The 26,210-nt window shown below is 37.0% G+C and overlaps 1 protein-coding gene across 11 annotated transcripts in view; it reads left to right on the top strand.

The window, feature by feature from the left end:
• The window catches only part of tns1b (tensin 1b), a 282,589-nt gene that overhangs the window by 65,174 nt on the left and 191,205 nt on the right, over nucleotides 1–26,210 (top strand). Inside the window, exon 1 of one of the 11 annotated variants that reach the window (XM_055215154.2) lies at nucleotides 465–698. The exons of 9 other annotated variants lie outside the window; for them this stretch is intronic. In XM_055215154.2, the coding sequence (XP_055071129.2) occupies nucleotides 618–698 (81 nt within the window). In that variant the 5' untranslated portion in view covers nucleotides 465–617. Of the gene's footprint in view, nucleotides 1–464; nucleotides 699–812; nucleotides 894–26,210 lie in introns of those variants that run through there. One more of the 11 variants, XM_055215156.2, reaches the window with a different exon arrangement.

Raw genomic sequence — 26,210 nt, 5'->3', positions numbered from 1 at the left:
ACATTGTCAACATCTGCTATGATTCTAACTCCTGAAATTCATACTTTTCATACTTTGGTTTGATATTCTTCTTCATGAGAAAAATATGAGAAGCTGGAGACTCAAAATAACAATGATATTATAGAGACCGCATTTGTAATGATTAATATAAGTTTGACCGCATCTGAATGGTCACACGGTTTATTGAAGCGAGAGGAGTTCAATATGAGAAGAGTCGAGCGTGCTTTGAGAAAATCTGTCGGTGGGGGATGTGAGACAGGGAGACAGGGGGTGGAAGATGTGAATGAAAGTAAGAATGGAGAGAGAGAGCGACATAGGAGGAGCTAAAGTGAGAATAACGACAAGGAGAGCAATGAGGAGAAATAAAGAGGCTCTCAGTCACCCCCCCACCCTCTCCTGTGGAGCTGAGCTACATGACCCCAAAAAAGAGAGCGAGAAAGAGAGAGAGAGGGAGGGGGTCTGGAATAAGAGAGAAGAAATAAGGATAGCAGCAGCAGTTGATCCAAGCTCTCCTCAGCGTGTCATGGATCTGCAGAGCATTGTGGGAGCAGCATGTGGAATAATTAGGCGTCCCGCATTGGATCCAGAGGAGAGGAATCCGTCAGTTTGATCTCACCATGCCCTCCGTGTCTCTCAACCTGCCTTCGGCGCTGGCCGGACGCGCACGCACCTGGGTCTGCCTCTCCTGCATGTTCTGGGTGAGCTGCATGTGGGTCGGTCCATTTCACTGCGGTGGGTGGGATTAGGGGAGCGACAGCATTTTGCAGAATAATTCGAGTAATGCTGTAGCAAAGGGTTTGTTGTTTAGTTGTGTCGCACATGTTGAAATGTCTTGCGTTTATGTTTGGTGCAAGAGATTACGTTGGTGTCCTTCACCGCTGGGTTATTTAAAGGTATAGTGCACCCAAAAAAATGCACCCATGACGTTTTGTGATTTTGCTCGGCTTGTGTTGTTCTAACCTCAATTATTTGTGCAAAATGTTCAATGCATATTATAGTACAGTGCAAAAAACTGCTAATGTTAACCCTTGGACATACATCTCAAAATTTATGACAGGCATGTATTTCATAAACTTTTATTATTGTTTGCATGGTTTGAAGATGACAGTACATTGATGAAAAATGTGCATTATGATTTATTTTAGGTAAACCGTTGCTTTAACATATTTGCGTGATGGTTCTCATCCTGAAGTCTCAGGTCATTCCCTCTCTTTGACCTCTCTGGTCTCTTAATTAGCATTCTGCTTCACTGAACGGAGTGGGAAAGGATCCCAAATCCCTCTAAAGCTCAGGCACCTTTTGAGTAGCTGAGCGTTTCATTCGTCCTTTCAGACTCTTGAAGTTCCTCTTCCTCAGGCATGAATGAAGGTTTGAGGTCTCTGTCTACAGCTGTAGATGTTATCATACGCCGCAGAGCGAGAAGATGCAGGAAACAGGCTTGCAGAATGAAACAGATGTGATTTATTTGCTGGCTGCGTCCTAAGTGAAATCCCCGAAGCAGACGTGTATTTGGCACGAGTCCGAGTACCTGCTGAGAGCACAGGTGACGTTTTAAATGTAAAGAGGTTGGTTACGATTCCGAATCTGCGCTGAAATTGTGTCAGCAAAGCGTAAAAAAGTGAAAGAGCGTAAAAACATTCAATAGTTATAAGCCTGAAGTGTGCTTTCTCCAAACTCTGAATTATAAATGAACTGTCTGAGACTTTTTAGGCAAGCCAGGCTGAACAGTGAAAGTGCTTTGAACGAAGGTATTTTAAGGTTCGACTTCACCAGTTTTACTTATTGTGTGTGTTGTGACATTCGATGAGGAAAATTGTAGGGTGGGAGTTGATTGCATTGCATTGCATTAAAGATTTGTCAGGATGGATCCAAGTGGTTCTGAGCTTAGTGGTTAAAAAGGGATTTGTGATGTCAGCCTAACAGGACAGATTGTTGTTGACCAAGACAATTCTTTCCCATAATTTGCATAATGATGTGCACAGACCAGGAACACATGCTTAAGCTGTATGTGAGGCTGAACTTTGTTTTTATTTGTTGCACATCTAGGAAATTAAACACTAAATGTGTTGCACTCAAGGAAATGTCGAAGAGTGTCGGCTTTCTGCCATTCAGCGAATGCAAATATTGACATGGGTTGAGCTGTCTGGGGTCATAGAGCTTAGTGGAATGATCAATGTCCATTATCACTCTCCAGATCAATTAGGTGTAAATATACAGCCTTGATACAGTCTAATACCTTTATACATTGACACGGTGATGGAGCAGGATCTTGATCTGGATGCGTTTTGTGTGTTTCCATCAATAAAGTGGTATGTCTGGGTCTGGTTGGGATAGTGACCTTAATGTTTATGTTACTATAATCTACATGTATGTGATTACTGTGGGCGTGTAACGACTACCATCAACCCAATCAATCGTATCATTTTATATTTTGTCGCTTGGGGGTTAGAATCACTTTCTGTGACATCCTAACCCAAACCCCAACTCTAACCCTAACTCCAAGTGAAAATAGTCTTAAAAGCAGAAGAAAAACATGTAGAAACCAATGTATAACGCAAACCACTAATCTAACCCTAACCCCAAGCGACAATGATTAAAAAATAGGGAAAAAAACAATGAGAAAAAAGATTAAATGACACGCTAAAGAAAGTCGTGCCACGAAAAACTATTTATAGAAATTCATGCTAAGTGACAAGAAAAAGACATTCATGCTCCTGTGGCATGAAAAACAATGGAAAATCGTGTCAATAACACAAATAAATTAATAAAATATTTTGTGACTAAAACACGATTTGCAGTGAGCTAGGGTAGCTACTATAGACGGTTTCAGCAGTAACAACATAAACACGCGGCTTTCGTGGTCATCACGTAACTTCTGGTAAACTCTGCAAAAAATAAATAAAAACAAAGTAATTTTAAAGTAGTTTATTTATATAACAAGCAAAATAAACAACACATAGATTACATAGGAACCTAAAACATTTGTTATATTTGACGAGGTATTTATTTAAGAGTTCAGTTTCAGCAACTAGTCAGACCATTAAACAAACAGAAACCGGAAGTAAAGTTCGGACCAGACGCTTATCGCGTCACCGCACGTGTGCCCGATGAAATGGTCTATACATTTGTTTTTTATAATTATGGCAAACTTAATATTTCAAGCTGAGAGAACCAAATGATCTAAGTTTGTTATTAAAATAGCGAGCACTGGATTTTGAGCATGCTCAGTTTGAAGGTATTTTGTGTGATGCCGTTTTTGTTCTTTCTTCTACATCATACTCGAGGGTTGCCCTTCTCCGCGATTGATTTTTTGTATCTGGTTCTTACATATAAATTTTACTACTGTAAATGCAATAGATGAGGATTTTTCTTATATTCGAGTGAATACAACAGGATCAAATTTAAACTTTTGTTATTTTTGCATTTTGGACCAATAAATAAAAAAACTTTTTGACACAAAAATATACACATAATCCAGAGACGGACGGAGACGATCATAAATAATGCTTGTGTTTATAGTGCACACTTCATATCAGGTAAAATAACCTATGCTTATTTACTGGTGTGTTGGTTTTATTTAGTACAAATTAGCAAGTTTCTGTTTTATAGGTGAAAAGTTGCCAACCTTCAATATTGTTTAGCTTAAATGTTAAACAAACATACAGCGTTAGATATGTGTGCCATGCTTTGAATGGCAAAATAATCTACATTGCTAATCGTAGTTATTCCAGCGGTTACATTAGACAATCAAAATAAGCCTTGACAAAATCCAGCAAACCACCCGAAAGTAATTCATATGCTGTCTAGGAAATATCCAAAAGCTGGTTAAAATCGCGGGAGTTAATTTACAAAAATAGCTGTCACAGTCCCGCAGAATCAGTGACTGTACATATTCGATCAGTTTTGCATCCATGTTTAATAAATCCCTCCTAAAACATGCTAGCTTACGCTTGTCAACATTGCCTCCGCGGCTCTTTTTGCCTCCAGCTAAGCCCCGCCCACCCGGAGACATTGCAATATACAAACTTTTAAGGGGTCTATAGTTTTCTGTTAAGTTACCATTTAGGTGATCTCTGTTTGCTTAAACTCTTCTCCCGCCAGCATTTAAAAAAAGTTGCCAGCCAGCGCCAGCATTTTTTATTATTTTCACAAAAGTTTTATGATTTCCAGAAAATGTTTTTCTTTAAATATATAAATATACAATATATGAAATGAAAGAACAGACCCACTCCTTTCATATCTTTATTTGTTTTCTTTTTAGGTTTCTTCAAAAATACCTGAGATAACACATAAAGCTGAGATAAATTGCATTTTTGTGAAGTACTTTTGATAGAGATCAGATTCAGAGCTATGATCAAAACATTAGGCTACTGTTTGTCCTAAGGGGTTGCATTTGGATTGGCGGAAAAATTTGTCATTGGCAATTGACGAGTTAACTCGTAACATTGTATTTCTCTCCACAATAATGAATATGCATGTCTGCAATGCAGTTTCATGTGTTTTTTGTGGAGAATCAAGTTTATTCAATGATTTGACAGAGTCAGTCATGAAATATTTGCATTCTCTAAGTTATTATAGGAGTTAATATGAACAATAAATTTAACAATTTAAGTTCAGTCCACATAAGCACTAAGTTAAGTGAACTTAAATATAGAAGTATTGGTGGACCAGCCTCTTGTTCTTCTTTTAACAGACTTACTGGACTTTTATAGATGGTTTGGCAAAACCTCAACCACTGAAGTTGAAAAAATTCATAAAAGCTTTGCAGCCAGTTACTCTACTTTTAATTTTTTTACAGTGCGTTAAAATAATGTTTGATTTCAATAGTTTATTTATTGCACATGCCGAATATCCCACCAGCCACCTTAATAAAATAAAAATTTAAATAAAATAATAATCTGTTTGTGCATTAAGTTTTGGAGTTGATTGCTTTTGTTTTTTTCTGACTAATAAGTCTCTGGTCTTTGAAGTCACGCACCGTATGATTTACAACTCTTGCATTTCTCATAGATGTTGGCTTTTAAATTCCATGTTGATGACTTCATACAGGCTCTCCGTCCCTCGATCAAAACTGCATATGAGGGGCCTCTGTAATTTTGGCAAATTCAGAATCAGAACATCTGGTTTGCCTTTATAATGTATCAGACACGGTGCTTCATCTGTACAGCTCAAAGCACAGACATGCAGCATGCACGTGTCCACAAGTGATTGTGTGTGTTTATAGGGCGTGTGTGTGTGCGCGCAGGTGAGAACTGGACTGTATTGGACATATTTGTGATGTGTGTGTGAAATTGTTTCGCTAAAGCAACAGTGAATAGCATTTTAATTGTATGCACCTTTTTTTGGATTATCAAGATTGAAAGTATGAAAGCATTAAGGTTTAAATTTTGAGGGAAAGTAACAGTAGGGTTGATAAATTTGATTCATTTTCGTGTTCCAGCTGCTTATCTGTGAATGGATTTAATCCTTTGATTCAATCATGGTGTAAAACATTTAAAGGGCATCTATGGTCCGATTTACGTTTTTACATTTCCTTTGGTGTGTAAGTGTGTATTAGTACATGTTAACGATATGCAAAAGGTACATAAGCCAAAGTAAACGATGATGTGAGTTATCATCTCCAACATAAATGTATTTTCTTGGACTACAACAAACACACGGATTGTAGGCAACAGTTTACTTCCTGGGATTGGTGATGTAGAAAAAGACCAACATTGTTATAATTCCTCCCGCTTCTGAATCACAGCCTGTAAATTAACTCCTGTTGGCATTGCAGTGTGATCGAATCTTTCAAACATGGTAGCGTCACATTTCCGGTTGATGTCAGAGGTATTCAGGCCAATCAGAACGTACAGATTAGCTGGCCAATCAGGGACACAGTGCTTTTTAAATCCGTGCGTTTCAGGAAGAGAGTGAAATCTGGAGCTACAAAATATACAGTATGTCGAAAATAATGTGTTTTTTAACCATAAACCAGACAAACACATTGTATTATACCAAATACACAAAATAACGTTGTTTTTTAGCAATGAAATAGGTGCCATTTAAATGTTTTTAACATTTAAAAACATATAGATACACACAGATACATTATCCTGAGTAAATATTATCCATTCTTGTATTGGTTGAATGAAACAGCATGGAAAAAAGTAGATTGTTTTTACCTTGTGCAATACATTTTGGCTAAATTGACAAAATTGTTCATACAAAAGTAATCAATTAAAATGTGACCCTGTCTGTAAAAACCCTGCTAAAGTCTTTATTTGTGATTTACTGTTTTTTACATAAAATTATGCTGTAAAGAATATTCTGTGAACTCGGTTAGTCCGCTAAATAAAAAATCCCCTAAATATTTAGATTTTATTAACTCTTTCCCCACCATTGAAGGGTTAACTGTTCAAGCAAGAAAAAACGCTTTCCTGCCAATGACGAGTTTTTCTGGTTATAAGTATTTCCGCTATTATCCACCACATGGCGCTCTTACCCACCTTATACAACCCGGAAGCAACCAGTTCAAACTTTGTTTATGTTTTGATCATTGCTCTGAATCTGATTTCTATCAGAATTTTTTTTTTCACAAAAACGCAATAATCTCACCTTTTTGCTCAAAATTTTGTGTTTTTGAAGAAACCTATTCATATTTTAGAGGTGATAAAAGAGAACAAATTTAACAAAATATAGACTTATTTGATATATTGTATGTTTATTTATTTAAAGAAGAACATTTTCTGGAAGGCATTAAACTTTTGTGAAATTCATAAAAAACGCTGATGGGGACAGAGTTAAAATGAGTCATGTCTTAAGTCTTTTTTAAAAACTACATTTAAAAATGTACTTGTTTACTCACGCTCAAGTTGTTTACCCTGTAAAAATGGCATTATTCTGCTGAATTCAAATAAATGTATTTTGAAAATTTTTTATAACCATACAGATCTTGGGCACCATTCACTCCAATATTATTCTTTTTTCCTACTATGAAAATCTATGGTGCCCCAGATCTGCTTGGTAACAAACATTGGGTGAGTAAATAATGAGGAAATTTAAATCTCTTTAATAGCTGTGAATATATGTGTGTGACATTGTACCAGAGCAACATGCGTAAAGTACAAGTGACAGTCAGAAGAAGCTCGGTCACCCTTGTGAGTGCACTGAAGGCTTTTCAACTCTTGTGTGTTGATTTATGAACTACAGTCTGGTGTACACTTCACCGAACAATGCTGCTCTCTAATCCCCTGCTGTCAATGAAGCTGTATTGTTGAATGTCTCATGTTCCCTGTCTGTGTCCTGATCTCTCCCCTCCTCCCCTGCCTTCCTTATTTCCATAATATCTCACTTTTTCTTCATAATTCTGTCATCTGCACCCATTTATTTCATTTTCCTCTCACTCCCTTCCCCTGACTTTCTCTTATTTCTCATTATTCTGCATCGCCAGCATTTTGAAGTTTCTTCTCCTGTTTCAGTGCCTTTCTGAAAATATTTTTGTAGACACTGTATGTCATGAAGGCTTACAAATTCTGGTTCCCCCATTTGCTTAAAGATTCATTTTTCCAGATATCTTTTCACGCTTGTAGTATGTCTGGGAATGTGAATATTATTTGGTGTCCACCATCAGGAAGATAAATAACATCATCACCTTCTGTAAGGTTTGCAGATGGAGATTTTTCACTGTCGTTATATGAAGAGCTCAGATGCAAGCACAAAAAAAGTGGTATTTCTGAATGGCCTGAGGCTGGGGTTAAGCGGATTTGAAGCGAAAGTACTGTATTTGATCAATGTATAATATGTGCCAAGAGCATTCGGTTAATATCATTATCTCATTTTTGAAGAACGTTGTGTTTAGCAGCTTTTGAGTTATTTGTATAGTCTGCTCCAAAAAGATGGATTGATAGATATGCGAAACAACCAACAATTTTCTGTTTTATTTAATATTTAGGTGCAAGTTACTTTTAAAAACACTACGAGTCAAATGTTCATGCTTGACTTATAATGTCTGTACGTTTAAAATTGTATTAAGCAATTCATCTTAAAATTGAATTACAAATCATAGTTACAATGATATGCATGTACATGGGAACTCCTCCATTGTCGTTTTGGTTTGCGAGCTGACGGGCTCTTGCGAGACCCAGGATACATCTAATGCAGTTCATGTAATTCATCAGAAACTCATTAATGCCTTGGCTTCATTTCGAGGAGGCCTAACAGGGGGCTTCTCCTGCGTTTCATGTGGTTTTCATCATTTCAGACTTCAAACTTGATTATTCTTCATTTGCTTTCTTGTTTTGTCTTAGTAGGGGGCTTTATTTGATGTGAGGTCAGATTGCAGTTAGAAATGTAGCGATGCTTTAACCAGAGGATATCAAATAAACAGAAACGGTTCTTCATCGATGTGAGCAGAACCAAATGGCGGGTCCTACTCCTTCAGACAGTTTAATTCAACAAAGAAATGCTATTCATACTCACACGATTCATGAGAGTCACTGCGCAACATATCTATGGCAACCAACGCTCACGCGTAAACCAAGATGGCGTTGTTAACAAAAGCTAGTTTATGAAGTTTTTTCAAAATCGCACCGATTACCTGCAGAAGATCTTTATTAACCCATTTGAGCCGAGTGGATACTTATATGAAGGATGGATGCACATTTTTTGGGTTTAATGTCAGAAGTTGATGCCTGATCCCTGTTTTCAACCATGATAAAGATTGGAAGAGCAAGGACATTTACTAAAATAACTCCAAATGTGTTTGTCTGAAAGATGTGGAACATGTGTATCTTGGATTGCTTGACGGTGAGTAAATCATGGAGTAATTTTGACGTTTGTAACTTAAAGCTGCAACATGCAGAACTTTTGCCTCTCTATCGCCATCTCTGTTTGAAACATAAAATTGCAGACTAATTTTCTGTACGTGCGTTGTGCTTTACCCCGCTACTCTCCGCAGATGAATCTGATGTCTGTGATCATTGGAGCAGATTATATCTGTCATATTCATTATCAGTGTTGGGGGTAACGCATTACAAGTAACGTGCATTACGTAATAATATTACTTTTCTGACGTAACGAGTAAAATAACACATTACTTTTTAAATGTACACATTAATATTTGAGTTACTTTTTTAGTTTAATTAATTTGATTAAAACAAAATATGTACTGAATTAAACTAAGCGTATCACATTATGCATTCTATGCATACACGCCTGTGTGGGAACAGTTTGAGGCAAAAAGTAAGATTGCAGGGCAGAGCTCGACATTTATGTGATGAAATATGCATTTTCTGAATGCAGAACTTATCAGTCATAAAAAAACCCTGACCGAGATTAAGCCTCAGCCAAGAAAAAGTAACGCAAAAGTAACTAAAAAGTAACGTAAGTATTACTTTCCATGAAAAGTAACTAAGTAATGGAATTAGTTACTTTTTTGGGAGTAACTTAATATTGTAATGCATTACTTTTAAAAGTAACTTTTCCCAACACTGCTCATTATACAAAATGTCATCTGAACAAATAATATATCTGCCATGTTTGTTCTGATTAAATACTATTCAGTCCCTTCAGAATAACGTGATTATGCGATCACATGATTCAATAAATAATCAGTCAAAGTCCGCATATTCATGCGGGGCCTGCATTTTCTCAAATATGCAGCACTTTCGCAGCATAAATTGCAGATTTCCACATGCAAAATATGCGGGGCTTGCATGATTTCATAATCCCGCATTTTCGTAGCAAAAAGTCACATATATCTTAGCAGAAAGTTGGAAACTGTTGCATTTTCTTCACACAAACGCAGCTATGTCCCCTGTTGCCATGGGGACATTATGAAGTGACATAATTACGCGACCACAGTTTTTTGCAAGTTCCCGCGTTTTTGCAAGTTCTCGCAATTTCATCGCATAAAATTGCATAAATATTTTTAAAGAATACGTGCCACAAGGTCAAGGATTTTTGCCCGCAACAATCACAAAAAAACTTTTTTCTGGAAGGACTGAAATACAAACATAAATGTCTCAATATAAATCACGTTACTTAACGTTTTTAGAGGATGAAGTCACCTCTGTATCAGTATTTTGTCCCTTCGGGTGTTGAAAAGCCCAGCTGATATTAATTTTTGTTCCAGCACGAGCTCTGTCGCATTGCTTTTAACTGGAGACTCTCCCGAGTTTGAGCTTTCATTGTTTGAACAACTTATGATGAAGATGTAAGGATGTAATAAATTGAAATGTTTACATGATATTCCCAAGTTGATTGTCGCTTAAAACTTTACCAGTTAAACGGTGACATCTGATGACAAGTTTAATTTTGAGCAACTGTTGAGAAAACTACGAACATCTGCAACAGTGCGCACATGTGATATAGTAGCCAGGACCTTGTCTTTTTGTTTACAAATGTGATGTAATCACTCAATAAGTTATATTTTTCTGCAAAATCTGACTTGACTGCTCAGATTATGAATCATTATTATAATCCTACCATTGCAAATCTGTATAAGGAGACACAGATTTTTTTATGTATTTCTTAAATTCATTTTGTTTCCTTTTTTTGCAGCAATTTTGTGTGCAAACTAACACATCTACAACAAACTCTGTTTACTAAAGATTTGCTTTACAAGAATATTTGACTTGACCATCGTGGTGTTTGTCTCGATTGACCGGCTGAGTTGTGAATGACTTACACCAGCAGTCAGGAGCCCTGGGGGTCTTAAATAGAGGAGGTGATTGAGCAGATGAGAAGGTGTTTAGCTGGGAAGTGGTTAGGGGGCCGGCGCTAGAAAATAATGGCTTTACTTTCCCAAACTCAGAGAGCCCATGAGGTCTTTAAACCTGTTTGCAATCATGTTTAAAGTGATAGGGTATTCAAACCCTCTGAGTGGACCTCCTACGTGGCCCTTTGAGAGGTTTCTTCAGTTCAGTCCATGATGTTCTCCATGGGCCAATATAGAGGTAAACAACTTTTAAATGTTAACAGTATTTTCACTGAAAGTTGTTTAAAAACTTCTGGGTTTTGTTTGGTGCATTGTTTTGTCTTATCTGTATATAATTACGTTTTTTGTAAGTGCATTTTGCCTCGGGCTTTCAGAACAATAGCAGACTTTTCGAGCAGTGTCACCAAACCGTGCATGTTTACAGCTTACGGCTTTGAGTAGAGATGAATGAACCTCATGGGCCTGAGCAGTCCAAATGAGTCAAACCAAAATCCTTTATTATCTGCTCGTGTGAATTTTATTGGAGAAAACCAACTGTGATGGAAGTAAATGGATAGGGACCTATTTTTGTTTTTATCGTCGTAAGTGGAAATAAGTATGAGGAAAATCGAACCACAAATTTTTTTACCTGATGGGAGGGGTTATAGCGGACCAATGGTCCCCTTGTGGTCCACGTAGAACTGATGCACAGTCACATTTTTTGCAGAGGTTACGCAAAATTTGCAAAAATCTAAATTTAAAAACGATTAATTGCACAGCACTACTAAGATGTAAGATGTAAACAACACTGGTCCAGAAACACTTCCTGTTTCACTTTGTAACTGTTTTCTCATTTCACATATAAAAAACATCTGTTGGTTGTATTTTATCGCAACGTTTATGTAGTGTTAAAAACAGTGTTGGGGAAAGTTACTTTTAAAAGTAATGCATTACAATATTAAGTTACTGCCCCAAAAAGTAACTAATTGCGTTACTTAGTTACTTTTCATGGAAAGTAATGATTACGTTACTTTTGCGTTACTTTTGCGTTACTTTTTCTTACTTGGCTGAGGCTTGATCTCTTTCAGGCCTGGCAAGTGTGGGTTTTTTTCGCAAAAATGTCGAGCTCTGGCCTGCCATCTCCGTTTCTGACTCAAATTGTTCTCGCTCAGGCGCACCGAGTGCGTAATTCTGCGTTAATATGTTCCGTTTTAATTCAGTACATTATTTTATTTTTAAATTGAATTAATTAAACTGAAAGTAACTTGCATTACTTCTTTTAAAAAAGTAACTCAAATATTAATGTGTACATTTATAAAGTAATGCGTTAGTTTACTCGTTACTGAAGAAAAGTAATATTATTAATTAATGCGTGTTACTTGTAATGCGTTACCCCTAACACTGGTTTAAAAACTGAAACATGAAGTGCTTCTGGACCCATGTTGATTACATCTTGCAAAATGGTCTATATAGACGATTTCATCGGACGCACGTCTGAACTTTTCTTCCGGTTTCTGTTTTGTTAATGGTCTGACTAGTTGCTAAACTGAACCCTTGAACAAATACTATGTTCTAAAAGGACTTTGTTGGTAATTATTCTTAGCGGAGTTTACCGGAAGTTACGTGTGTTGCACGACAGCCGTTTGTTTCTGTTGTTAGTTAGTTATGCACTATTCAACACCTTGATATAATTTACATTTATGCAGATGCTTATATCGAAAGTGACTTACGCTGCATTCAATGTATACATTTGATCAGTATGTTTCCTGCAGTTTTGAAAAGTACTTGATGCTATAGTAACCAAAAATGGTTCCTCTGACATCACAGTGAAGAACCTTTTTAAGCACCTTTATTTAACAGTTGTGGGATCGAACCTATGACCTTCTGCGCTGCTTATCCTCTTCCATATGAGCAACAGGAACACTATACATTTCAATTAATTTAACTCAAGACATCCAGTGTCCATATAAATAAACATAAGCAGAGGGGGAACACTGTGTTTATTTGAATGTGTACAAACATCTTTCAATTCCAGATCAGGAATATGACTCACAGTTCGTATTACAGCGCCCTTATTTTAGCTGGTGAAGAATAACCATGCGCTCTCCGCTTGTTTGCCTGTCCTATTAGTTCATATGATTCAGATTTTCTGACCTCATTTCTATCTCGGGACATCAAACTTTCTTGCCAGGTGCCGGCTGTGCTGCAAAAGGCCTCAGGTTTGGAGGTCCCATATGTCTCTTATGAGACTTATAAACAATTCAGGATGTAGAACCTGAAGTCTGGGTGATTTATAGTCGAGCGTCTACACAACGCTATTGCTGGGGGCCATCTGGTGTTAGTTTTCGTAGTTTACTTCTGAACACAGTGTGAATCATTGTAATTGGCGTAGTCGAAGGTGGCAAGTTGCTCTAGTGAGAAATGTACATTTCTGGCAGGGAAATAAGTTTCACTCTTTCAGACGTAAAGTAGGTCTGCTTTAACTTCTAATGGCCCTCGTTTATATTTCTTAAATGCACAATCCGAGATATTATGTTCACTTCACAGAGGCGTATGAAACCTTTATTTGGTTTAGATAAATAAGGCAAGATTTTGTAATCTTTCAAGGTAATATATGTGCATCTCAACTTTCATACGCTGCCTTACATGGCTATGATTTAAGCTTTTGGATAGAGTTTGCCAAATACATACCATTATTATAGAGTAATCGAAATGGATGTTTGTTCTCTGATCCAATCGCGTCTTTTAAGTCTTGTGAAATCTTGCTAAAAGCCGTTCTTTTGGCCTATGGCTGTTTTTACATGTAAAATTGCAGGGCATCAAATGGATATATGAGATTAGCTCTTTCGTCATGAGCAGCAGGTTGTCATATGAGGTTGTCTCTACAATGAAGATGCATTGTCTCAGCGTTGATTTGTATACACAAATTTGGGCTTAACCAATGATATCTAGTAAGGGTCTCCACCTTTTTGTGGGCAAGGGCTACCACAAGAATAGAACAATCTGGAGGGCTACTTTTTAATATAGTCTACTCAAAACTTTTTTGTTTTACTTGTTGATATGTTTAGTATTGTTTAAAATGTAAACATACATAAATAAGCCAAGCTAATATAAAAATGTAATAAATAAATATTACAAGTGAGACTATTAATAGAATGTGCTTTGGCGGGTACCACGTTGGAGACCCAGTACATCTTATCCCAGTGTTGGTCAAAAAGGATGAACCCAACCTATTGGGTGGTAATTTAACATATGCTGGGTTGTTTTTAGGGCTGCAACAACTAATCGCAACTAATTGTTTGCAGAATAAAAGTTTTTGTTTACATCATATATGTGTGTGTATTGTGTATAAAAATTATGTTTATATAAATACACACACATGCATGAAAAATTTTAAGAAAAAAAAAATGTTTATATTAAATATCCATAGTATATATAAATATAAAAATGTATATACACGTGTAAATATTTCTTAAATACAGTATATACACGATAAAATAATAAAATAATTCTGCATATAAACGATTAGTTGCGTTTAGTTGTTATGCAGCCCTAGTTGTTTTAACCCACTGTTGGGTCATATAGACATTTTCAGTGGGTTGAAAATAACCCAGCATTTTTTTAAGTGTTTGTTTCAACTTGCTGGTGTAAAATTCAGTATTTCTTAATATTCATGGATTTCTTGTCATTTTGAGGAAGGATAAAGAAGTGTTATATATATGTGCTTATATATTTTCATTTTAGGGTAAACTATCCCTTTAACACCCGAAGAACCTTTCTGTTTCTCAAAAGGTATTTTGTAGTGGATAAAGACTTTTTAGATTATAAAAAGGTATGAAAGAAATTATTCTTCTAAGAACCTTTGACTAAATAGGTCTTTGGGGAAGCAAAAATGGTTCTTCTATGGCATTGTTGCTAAGAACCTTTTTAGCACCTTTATTTTTAAGAATGATGGTCTTTGGATGTTAAAGGATCTTAATGGAACCGTACGTTAAATGGTTCTTATATGGGATACAGTACGTATAGCACCTTTTTGTAGCATATTTTGTTTTCAGGTTCAAACTAAATTCCCAGTGTTCAATGTGGCCTCAAATTTCTTCAGGCATGGACATCTGCAAAGCTTTCTTGTAAAGCTGCAAACGTGTGTGTGTATATAGAGCAGCACATGTAGTTTGTGATTAAGTGTCTGTTCTCAGATTTTGGGGGCAGTCGGTTGACTCTGACATTGCAATTTGTTGGAGGTGACAAATAAGTAGCTTTCATCGGCTTGTTCCTGCTGAGAAACGTATTACAAAATAAAACATGGGCATGGTATTAGTATCTGATGTGGTGTAGTGCAATAGTTCATGTCAGTGGTTCTGGCAGATGTGTGTTTTTAGATGGGATCTGGTCTCAGTGTGTTATTCTCATGTTACTTCTCTTCCTAAAGGAACTCTGGTGGGTTAGACAGTGGATGGCAGAGGGGGGAGAGAGAGAAAGAGAGAGGACACAGGAATTGAAGGGGTAGATGATGGGAGTCACTAACACAATGTAAACGCACTCATCATAATAAATAAGTAGATTTGCTGGCCTTGAGTAGCAGTAATATAAACATCAAATCTACATTGATTACTTGAACTGCTTGGACTGTCGGTTAATTTAATCCAGATGGAAGCAGCTTGTGTTCTTCAGAGATGTTGTGCAAGGTTTGTTTGAAATGCAAAATCAAATGGCATTATTTGATTATTTGACACAGGATGTTTGAAGTAAATTGTTCCACAGATCATCAATCATGCATCGGACTCTGTGGCATCCTTGAACGCTGCGAACAGGATTAACTGAGATGATCGATTTTGTCTATTGGTTCAGATCAGACTTGCTTATCTGCATGTTAACAGTATAGTGTTTGCTTATCTTTTTAGAGGATGTCAATGTGATCCTTACTTGTCAACATTTCTCTGTAGACTTTCACTCACTGTATCTGTTCTCTCTGTCTGTTACTGTCACAGAAACATGAAGGAATCTACACTACACTTTTAGGGGGCGTATACACCAAAGTGTTTAAACGCGACTTAAATGCCAGGGGGATGCCGACTGTGGTTACTTGCCAGCATTGCACTTTATTGCTATGATACTTCTGCTTTGTTTATCAGATGTTAAACGATGTGTCAATTGCTTGTTGTGATATTTGTCCCGCCCCTCCTCCACTGTGATTGGACGGCCGAGTGGGAAATGAAAATATTTCAACTCTGGGTGCTCAGCGCGGAAAAAACACATAGCGTGAAAAAAACACGGCAGCTGCTGGCGTTTTTGAGAATGTTTTTCATTGGAAACAAAGCCGGCCGCAGGCATAAACGCTGTGATGGACACGCCCCCTTAAACATAAATATGCTAGAAAGTCAAGTGTCTTTTGCAGTGATGCCACAGAACCAGGGTTCCCAAACTTTTCAGCCCACTACCCCCCCAAAAGAATGGTAGCAGCGAAAATGGTAACTGTTTCGTAACAGTACTTTCTTTTTGGTGCACATGTACCAAATGTAATTTTAACAGCTAGGCTTGTATAACATGCGGAAAATACTTCAAATCTGAGATCCCACATGAACATATTAAGTGGCGAACACAAGTTTGTTCAGCAAAGCTGCTAAAGGCCAACACGTTTTTCTATTACACTGCGCTACTTTTTTATTGCTTTTCTATGGAAATATGCGCTATATGGACATTTTTGACCGCTACGTGCGTCTCGTGTGTTTCACAGCACAAGTGCTGCGTTTTAAAACGCTGTGTCAAGTTAAAAGAATTTGTAACCTTTGCAGGCTCATCAATAGGGATGCACCGAATATTCGGCCACCAAAAATTTTCGTCCAAACTGGCCCAAAAGAGCATTTTCGGCTTTCGGCCGAAAGACTTTTATCACCGAAACAATATGGCCGAAATGTTGTGATGACGCAAACAGAAACCGCGACCTACACGTGCTTGTCTGAAGCAACATGTATTCAGTGTGGATGCATTTAACCGCAAAAGGGCGCTAAAGTGAGCAGTTGTCTGTACGCACAGAGGCATACATGCGGTTGAATGTGTCCGGTCCAGACGTGATCATCACAGTGAGTACGCCCTTCAAAGATCAGAAGTCTTGATGTGTAAACTTCAGAGAGAGTCACGCAAATGTGTCTCATACTGTAGTCCATTAACATACATTTGCCGAATAAAGCAATGAAAAACAACGTAACGTTTTTATGCTGCGCTGTTTGGGATTCGCCCTCGGTCTCTGTGTGCGCGCGCGTTTAAGTGCCCTCAATAGTGCACACACAAGTGAGACGCAAACAAGCGAACGTAAAATCTTTCTGTTATTGACAGGGCACATATAAACAAAATTATCTCCAAAGTATTCTTTTTCTAATAATAAAAAAAGTGTATTTATAGATTACAGTCAGAAACCAGTCTCTGCTTATTTAAAGAGACAGTAACCTCAATTGACTACTTACGTCTGTATCATTAATGTTAATCAAACAACCCAAGCCAAAGAAAAAAAATCACTTCTGTAGCTCTAAAAATAATAATTTATACAATAAAGACAGTGTTATGACTCATTTAACTCGATTTCTGTACCTAATGCTAATGTAAGCCCTTATTAATGTGCAACTTTGTTCTTTTTTATAAATTTTTGCAATTTCTTTATTTGTTATTAGATTTTCCCCACCCCCTTTTTGCTGATCTGAAAAAAAATCTGATCCGTGCCTCAAAAACTGTAATGTGATCCGAACCGTGAGTTTTGTTATCCGTCACACACCCCTAGTAAAGTTAGTACCATAGCCATAAATGCATTTGTACTAATAATTGGCATAATAATTTATTTCGGCATTTCGGTTTTTCGGCCTTGGTTTCCTCTTTTTCGGTTTCGGCCAAGAATTTTCATTTCAGTGCATCCCTACTCATCAATGTCAGGTCCAGAGCAGTGGATCAATCAGGAAACCTCAGAGGTGGGAAAAGCGTTGCAAGGTTTGGTTTAACTCATTCCCTGCCATTGACAAGTTATTTCATCAATTAAGAGAAAACATTTGCCTAAAAAATACATGTTCCTGATGAGTTTTTCTGGTATTCTGTAACACCGTGATTATCCACTAGATGGCTCTCTTACCCAATTTATAAAAAAGAGGCAATTTTTTTTTTTTACACCATGTGTATGTTTTGGTTATTGTTCTAAATCTGATCTCTTACAAAATTCCCTCTCACAAAATGCAACTATTTCAGCTTTTTGCCCAAAATTGTGTATTTTTGAAAAAAAAGCCATATTTAGAGTTTATAAACGGAGAAAAAATAAAGATAGGATGAAACTTTTTCCCCCGTTTTGTTTGTTTATTTATTGTTTGTTTAAAAGCAAATGGTCTGTTCTTTCATTTGATATATTTGTATGTTTATATATTTTTAGGAGAAAATTTTCCTGGAAGTCATTTTGTGAAAATCACAAAAAAATGCTGGGGAGCAACTCTTTAAAAAAACTAAATTTTTTTTCAAAAATAAGTTAAGTTGGCATGACAATTTCCATGATTCCCTCATGTTTTATTCTATTTTGTTTTTATTTATTTTATTTAAACCAAGTAAGTGTTTTATTTAAAAATCTGTTTAAAATATGTAAAATATTTTTAAATAAATAAACTTAAATACATTAATGTTTTGCATTTCTTCCCCCTAACTGTACCGAATTTGAACCGAACCTTGACTTGAAAAAATAAATAAATAAACGATGTGTGTACCAAACCGTGAATTTAGTTTTTGTTGCTCGCCTACTAACAACCATAGTATTATTTAGTATTATTTAACGAGATCGGTGGGCACAATGCTTGGAGCACAAAGTCAATTCTTGGTTTAATTGGATCATCCTCCACATTCAGTTGTGATCCGTATTTATTTTTTATGTTCGTGATTGCCGAGGAATTTTTTTTTCGCACAAGTAGGTAGTGCCAAATGGCATCAGTAGATCCATACACTGTCAAAAATAAAGATACAAAGCTGTCACTGGGGCAGTACCCTTTAAAAAAGGTCCTAATGTGTACCATTAAGGTAAAAATATGTATCTTTGAACTGCCAATATGTACCTTTGAAGTACTAATATGCACTTTTTGGGTTCAAAGGTGTACCTTTTTGAAAGGGTACTGTCCCAGAGACAACTTTTGTACCTTTATTTCTGAGAGTGTAGTGACCCTGGATAGCTGTGGGTATTCCCTCTCACTGAAATTCAAAACTCAACTAGCATCTTGGAATTAAACAATGGAACAGTACAGCCTGACCAGGAACATTTTAGGAACCTTTCTGTATCTGGCTTTGCAATAGGAATGAACACAAGTTATTTTTAGATGCTGTCTTCTAGAGCAGGGCTTTCAACTCCAGTCCCAGAATCATTTTTATATCTCCCTAACTAACAAGCAAATGAGTTGAATCAGGTGTTTTCATATAGGGGAACCTGAGAACAAGATTTGGAAAAGCATGTTTTAGTGGATGTTAAAACAAAACGTGGACTCTTTCTCTTGATTCTTTTGCTTTCCACTCAAATCAATGCACCGGTGCAATGTTAATGGTTCTCCTCAGAAACACTGGAAGCCTGTGGTGAGCGAACCCCCTTCAGCCTTCACAATTTGGTTTTGAACTCTTAAAAGGAAGCAAGGAGAGAGATCGAGGAGACGTCCTCAGTGTTCTTGTGTGGACGTGGGGTCGAGATGAGTTTGAGGAACGGGAGGAGGGTGAGGTCAAAGGTCAGCCCTCCCTTGCTAAGAAATGTTTTTGTGAGGAGAAGAATCGCAGTGTTGTGAGGGAAAATAGTGGAGTGGGGTGGGTGGGGGTGTCCCAAAAAGGCCAGACCCTCTCACAGCACAGTCCGTTTTTTTAGCGAGTGAGATGTTTCTGGTCAACGAGTATTGAAAAGCTTCTCAAAAGGTTTAAGACAGGTTCAGACTGCACGGATGAGGTGGGGCTGAGAAAGGGATGATGGGTAGCTTGAGGGCGTCAACCACAGATGAAGACAACGACAAATACGGGTCTCCCCACAAACGGTGGATAAAATAATGGGAAAGCTAAAAAGTTAATTCAGGCGGGATACTTAAATAGTTCGGTTATGTTGTTTCTTTTATTGTTTCTTTTTGTCCATCAAACACAAGAGATATACTGTGTTTTACTGTGTTTGTATGGAAACACAGACACTTATTTAAAATGTTTTTGCTATAAATGAAAGAAAGTCCCCAGGCCTGGAATGATTCTTGGATGAATCCCTTTGTGCTCTTTTTACATTAGGCTAGTAAAACAAAAAATATCAAGTCTTAGATGGTTTCTGGGGTGAAACCGAGTTTAGGGGAAGGTGAGTTTGGACAGTAAAATGAGTGTTTTGACATGTTATTGCATTTTTCAACCACATGCATCCGCTTGGGTTCAGGAACGGGTTACGTGGTTATTTTGTGTTTGTATGTTAGAAGCATGATTGATGTATCAGGTTGACACAAAAGAGCAAATATTAAGGGTTTGTGTGTGTTTAAAAGATTTATGAGAAGTCTTTAGGGTGAGTGTATTTGTATGATTGTTAAAGCGTCTATTTATGGGTTTTGCACATCACTTCAACCTACTATTTTATATTTTGACCTGTGGTAAGTTGACATAACATAACAAGTTAAACAATTTCAAGTTGTTTTTATTGTTACTTTATTTGGGGGGGCAGGTCAGGGTTGGTCATTAAAAATAAAATAAAAAACATGTATGTTGCGCTCACCTATATTTAATATTTGAGAATATATATTTGATATTATATTAAGTTCTTTGATAAGGTTACAATACGTTGGTCTGCGTACTTACGTTACTTGCGTGATGTCCCCAAACCTTTTGGCCTCACGTCACGAAAGCGCGGGAAAAATTAAGAGTTCTGAAATTTATGAATGGTAATACAAACACTGCTTTGTAAATGTTAAAAATGTTTATCATTATCCTATCTTGTTATTAATATGACCATGCTGGTTTCTTTGGTTCATAAAAGCGTATGTTGTTGTCAGTTTACAAGGCGATGTAATTTAATGGTTTTCAAGCACTTTTATGCTGAAATAAAGATTTTAATTTAATTTTAAGATTTTAAACAATGCCTATTAAACTGTATGTCTATTTAATGGTCGCAGGGTGGGTTGTAAAAATAGATACAGTGGTGCGGGGCGGGCTGGGGCGGCCCTGATAATTTAATAAAAGCGAGACCCGTGGGTTAAAAAAAACCTGACCCGCTCATCACTATTAGGCGCCACAGGACAAACATGGCATCTTCTGAGTCAACGTTGTAACAAAATGCGATCAGTTTGTCCTTTTAGGGCTACTGTAGAAAAGGCGACTTCCATGTAAGGAGACCCGCTGTTTATGTACGGCTCATTCTAAGGTAATAAAAACAATACAGTTCTTTACAGTAGGATCTTTATACACTTTATCTCCTCAAAATAAGCAATTTTAAACTTTAATAACAACCCACCACAAGTTCTGCCCTCCAATTAAAAGAACCAATCATCAATCTATAAAGACTGGGGGAGGGGCTCTATACAGAGCCGCATGAGGCGCTCGCCAACCTGTGTGCATGCACAATAGCTGAAACAACCCCGAAAAAAGTTTTAAAGAAAATCACCACCGTTTTTAATAGTTTACTTAGTTCTTACCTCTTTTTTAATGTGTGCACTTAATCTTTGTACAGTGAGTTGCGAATGTGTTAGCATTTAGCCTAGCCCCATTCATTCCTTAGGATCCTGCTACCCAGTTTCACAAAGTTTCGTGATATAGTCACGTATTTTTTCGATTCTTTTTTCATGTTATTATCACAAAATTTCGTGTTTTTTCGTGATCGTATAATGAATTCCTGTTTTCGTGTGATTATCACATATTGGTTACTCAACTGCTTTTTCCTATTTTTAAACCATTGTCGCTTCGGTTTAGGGTTAGATTTGGTGCTTGCATTAGAATTCACTTTATATATTGGTTTGTACTATTTTTTCTAATTTATTTTTTTAAATGTCGCCTGGCGTTAGGGTTAGAGTTGGGTTTGGTTAGGGATGTCATTTTATGTAAATCTAACCCTAAACCGAAGCGACAATGGTAAGAAAATAGGACAAAACAGTTGAGTAACCAATACGTGATAATCACACGAAAACAGGAATTCGTTATACGATCACGAAAAAACACGAAATTTCGTGATAATAGCACGAAAAAAAGAATAAAAAAATACGTGACTATATAACGAAATTTCGTGAGACTGGGCTGGATCCAAACAGGGATGATTTTAGAATCAACAAACACTTCCATGTTTTCCCTATTTAAAGACTGTAACATGAGTAGTTACACGAGTAAGTATGGTGGCACAAAATAAAACATGGGGATAAAAATGAAAACAAAATTGTATGGCGGAAGAGCACTTAGTTAGCAGCACTTCGACCTCGGCGCGCAGTATCATCATCACTCCTGACCACTCCCCTTCTCTCTCAAACTTCCATCAATATTACTGCGCCCAAGGTCCAGGGGTGCTGCAAACTAAGTGCTCTTTCGCCATATAGTTCTTATTTTTTATCAGCTTAAAATCGTTACGTTTTATTTTGTGCCACCATACTTACTCGTGTAACTATTTATGTAACAGTCTTTAAATAGAGAAAACATGCAAGTGTTTGGTGACTTCTATACTCATCCCTGTTTGGATCCTAGGGAATGAATGGGGCTAGGCTAAATGCTAACACATTTACGACACGCTGTACTAAGATTAAGTGCACGCATTGTAAAAAGATAGGTATGTATTAATTTGTCTAATTTGAGGTAAGAACATAGTAAAACATTGAAAAACGGTGGTGTTTAAGCGCTATTTGAGCGTAAGAAACAAAAGGTTTAGTTGTTTTGTGATTTTTATCACACGATTTTAAAGCCAGGCTATCTGTCTTTCCCCATTCAAGTGGACATGACTTTAGTCTTGCATGACTGAAATAATGAATCATAATTACATTTTTGAAAATAGTGCACCATGCATTTGTTTGTTCACTGTAAATTTAGACGGCACTGTCACCCAATGTAGTGCACTATAAACTTTAGGGAAGAGAGCTTCATTGCAAAAGGAAAATAGAGGGGCTTCGCAAGGTGACCATATATATCAGGAATGTGTGTGAGAGAGTAAAGCAGGTCTGCTGGGTTTTCTGGCTTCTGCCGAAGAATGCTGCTTTTAAAGGAAATGTTTTTTTAAGTAACCACTGCTGTAATTTAACATCATTTACAAGGAGAACCGAATACCCTGGACCGACTTCTTTCACATTGTTAATTTACAGATTAAAAGCTTAGAGGATTTTGGGCAAATGGGTGTATTTACCATGTCCCACACAATACACCTGCACTTTCCCATGACGTTTGGGGGATTTTATGACTGAAACACAAGTGACACATGAAGCCAAAACTAAGATAATATACTTAGATGCATTGCTCTCTAATGCAATAAGATTTTTTTTATCTTTTACACGCTTTCAGCTGAATTTGGGTGAAAGAGGGTGTGTTAGCATGAGTATAGTATGTGATGTTGACAACTTTTTACCACCCTGGCGCTGATGGCTGGGTTGCCTGTGTTCTGCCAAGCTGAAAAATGGATGAGAGAAAATTTGTGTGCGTGTGTTTTAAAAGAGCTGTGCGGGAGACATTTTTTACTACATTGTTGTCTTATAAACGTAGCCTAAGAAACATTTCCATTATGCCATGTTCAAAAAAAGCCATCAAAGGAAAGGCCAGGTGGCTTTACAGCAATCTGGATTCATTGTTAACTCACGGTAACCGCATCAGAGTCCAGGTGGTGATGTTCATAGTGGTGTGGGTGAAGAGAAGAAGATGGTTGCATGAGATTGACGTGCTGGAAATGAGCATTACGTATATCGAATGGGTTCTATATAAATTTAAGACAGATGTTTATGACAGATAGCATCTTTCATTTCATCAGATTATATTGCTTCTATTGCTTTGTTATATTGGTTGTGATGATGTATCTTCTGATTCGAAAATAAATTACTCTAAGCCATTTCATACGTATACATGTAATATAGCCATAAAAAAGACCAACCAGTCCTAGATGGAGCTCTCAGTATCTCTTCTAAAATCCCTTCTTAACCTTCCAATCAATCAAATTAAGGGGCAATCTATTTACTCACACACAGTGAAGGTCTCGGTTCATGGCTTTGAGGTTGCTCACCCCACCTCTTTCTCTCATTGGGGTAAGCGCCTGTATTGTCTGGGTGTATGGACTGGTAGTATGAATGGGGCCGAGCGCCTTTCCCAGGGGCTTAGCATCTCGGCATGGGGGCCGTGTATACAGTTGCGCAGTCCATGGAAGACGATGTGTGCCCTGTTTTGGGAGCGCAACCTTTGTGCCAGTCTGAATGTGTGAGACGGGCCATTTAAATGTCTGGGAGTGTTTGGACTGGTTGTGCATGATTATCCAACCCTCCCCACGAGTTTGCATCCCTGTTCTGTACCAAACAGTATCCAACAATGCCTGATTTGTCATGTTGAGCCTGCTTGTATTGTTTGGTTGATATGTTCATTTACACTATATGTAATGGGGGTGTCAAAAATAAAGTATTTAGACACTTAAACACACAGAAAAATCCGCAAAACAAATTCTTTAAAATGCAATCAATTAATGAGAAGTTTTGGGCCGATAGATGGAGTATCAACAGATGACCCCAGACATATTTTTGTGTTGGTGGGCTTCAGTTTCTCCTTTAGTTTTGCCTTTACCTCTGTCCCAATCTTTCTCCCTTCTTCACATCTTATCTTCATCTTCTCCTCCTCTTCTTCCTTTCTCTCTCTCTCATCTATCCTGTGACTCACTCAGTATTCATTCTTTTGTGCAGAAGCAAAGTGCATTTTTAGCTGTTGTTTTTCATAGCCCCTTTAATTTCTTTCAGAAGTGTGGTATGGTCACATCCTCTTAGATCTAGATGTAGGACATTATAAAACTAGAACAAAAGGCAGGATCTGTTAAAAAAACATTGATCACAGGTGATGGATAAAATCAGGACCATGACTATCTTTAGATTTGGTTGGATTTATCTTATCTGCACATTTCCAGCATCATTTACAGACTCTGGGAGCTCAGGCTCAGCACATCGATTGTTTCTGGTTAATTAGATTAGACTAATCACATTAAGTTGGTGCCGGGGCGGATCCTGGCGAAGGAATGGAAATGAGACGTGTCATTGTTGGCACATAGTCATCAATGTCATATTCCAATGAGGTCTGGAGATAAACCATTGTTGTTTTGACTGCTTTTATGGCAGTGTGTTGAGAAGAGGACTGGATTGGACAAACCCCCGAGCGGATCTGCACAGACTGCATTGCATTGTGCATCATCCACAGTAGTTAATGTTTGACCAAATGTGGAGATTTCGGAACATTTTCTGCCTAGCATCCAAAAAACTGTAACTCTTTTAAATATTTTTTTTCTGTGCATGTTTGGTCAAAAAAAAAGTAATAAATATTGTCCCTAGCTGTCACTGGGATGGTACCCTTTTTTACACTTTGATAGTTTATATTAGTACCTCAGAGGTACAAATTGGTACCAAATGAATACATATAATGTTAACGGGACATTTCACAAGACTTTTTAACTCATTCCCCACCAGCCATTTTTTGAAAAGTTGCCTGTTTCACAAAATGCCTTCCAGAAAAATGTTCTTCTTAAAATAAATAAACATACAAATATATAAAATGAAAGAACAGGCCCTCTGCTCTCTTACAAACAATAAAACAAACAAACAAAATGGGAAAAAAACATTTCATCCTATTTTTTCTATGCTTATAAACTATTAAATATTGGTATTTTTCTTAAAAAAATTTTTTTTGCAAAAAGCTGAAATAATTGCATTTTTGTGAAGGAATTTTGTTAGAGATCAGAATGATCAGAATGATTTTTGATCATTTTTGACATACATAGAGTTTAAAATTAGTAAATCATTTTTTTGCTTCAGTTTTTTTATAAATTGGGTAAGTGCGTCATTTAGTGGATAATCGCGGAATTACAGATTAACATAAAACCTCACACGGCACACGTTTTTTTTTAATGCAAATGTTTTCTCTTGATTGACGAGATAACTCATCAATGGCGGGGAAAGATGTCAAATAAATCTTTGGTGTTCCAAGTTCAATTCTAGCCAAATTTCTATGAGCTACTTTTTACATGCTTGCAAAGAATGGTTTACCAAAACTAAGTTACTTATTATTATTATTTTTTAGGTTGATAGAAGCACTGGGGACCCAATTATAGCACTTAAATATGAAAAAAGTCAGATTTTCATGATATGTCCCCTTTAAATATTAGGATCTTTTTAAAGTGTACTGACCCAGTGAATTGTTTTTGGACCATTTTTTTCTGACAATATATTAAGCGGTTCATGTTGGATGCTACTGTTAGTAGACATTTTTTCTATTGCTATATAAATTTTTCAATTTCGTTATGAATACATTGTTACTGTGGTGGTATTTTATACCGATTTCTGTTGTTCTGTAAATGTTTTTACTTGAATTTATT

This window comes from Misgurnus anguillicaudatus, chromosome 17 (genome assembly GCF_027580225.2).
Source record: "Misgurnus anguillicaudatus chromosome 17, ASM2758022v2, whole genome shotgun sequence".
Classification (NCBI taxonomy): Eukaryota; Metazoa; Chordata; class Actinopteri; order Cypriniformes; family Cobitidae; genus Misgurnus; species Misgurnus anguillicaudatus.
Note: the sequence above shows the minus strand (reverse complement) of the source record. Positions and strands in the feature narration are given on the sequence as shown.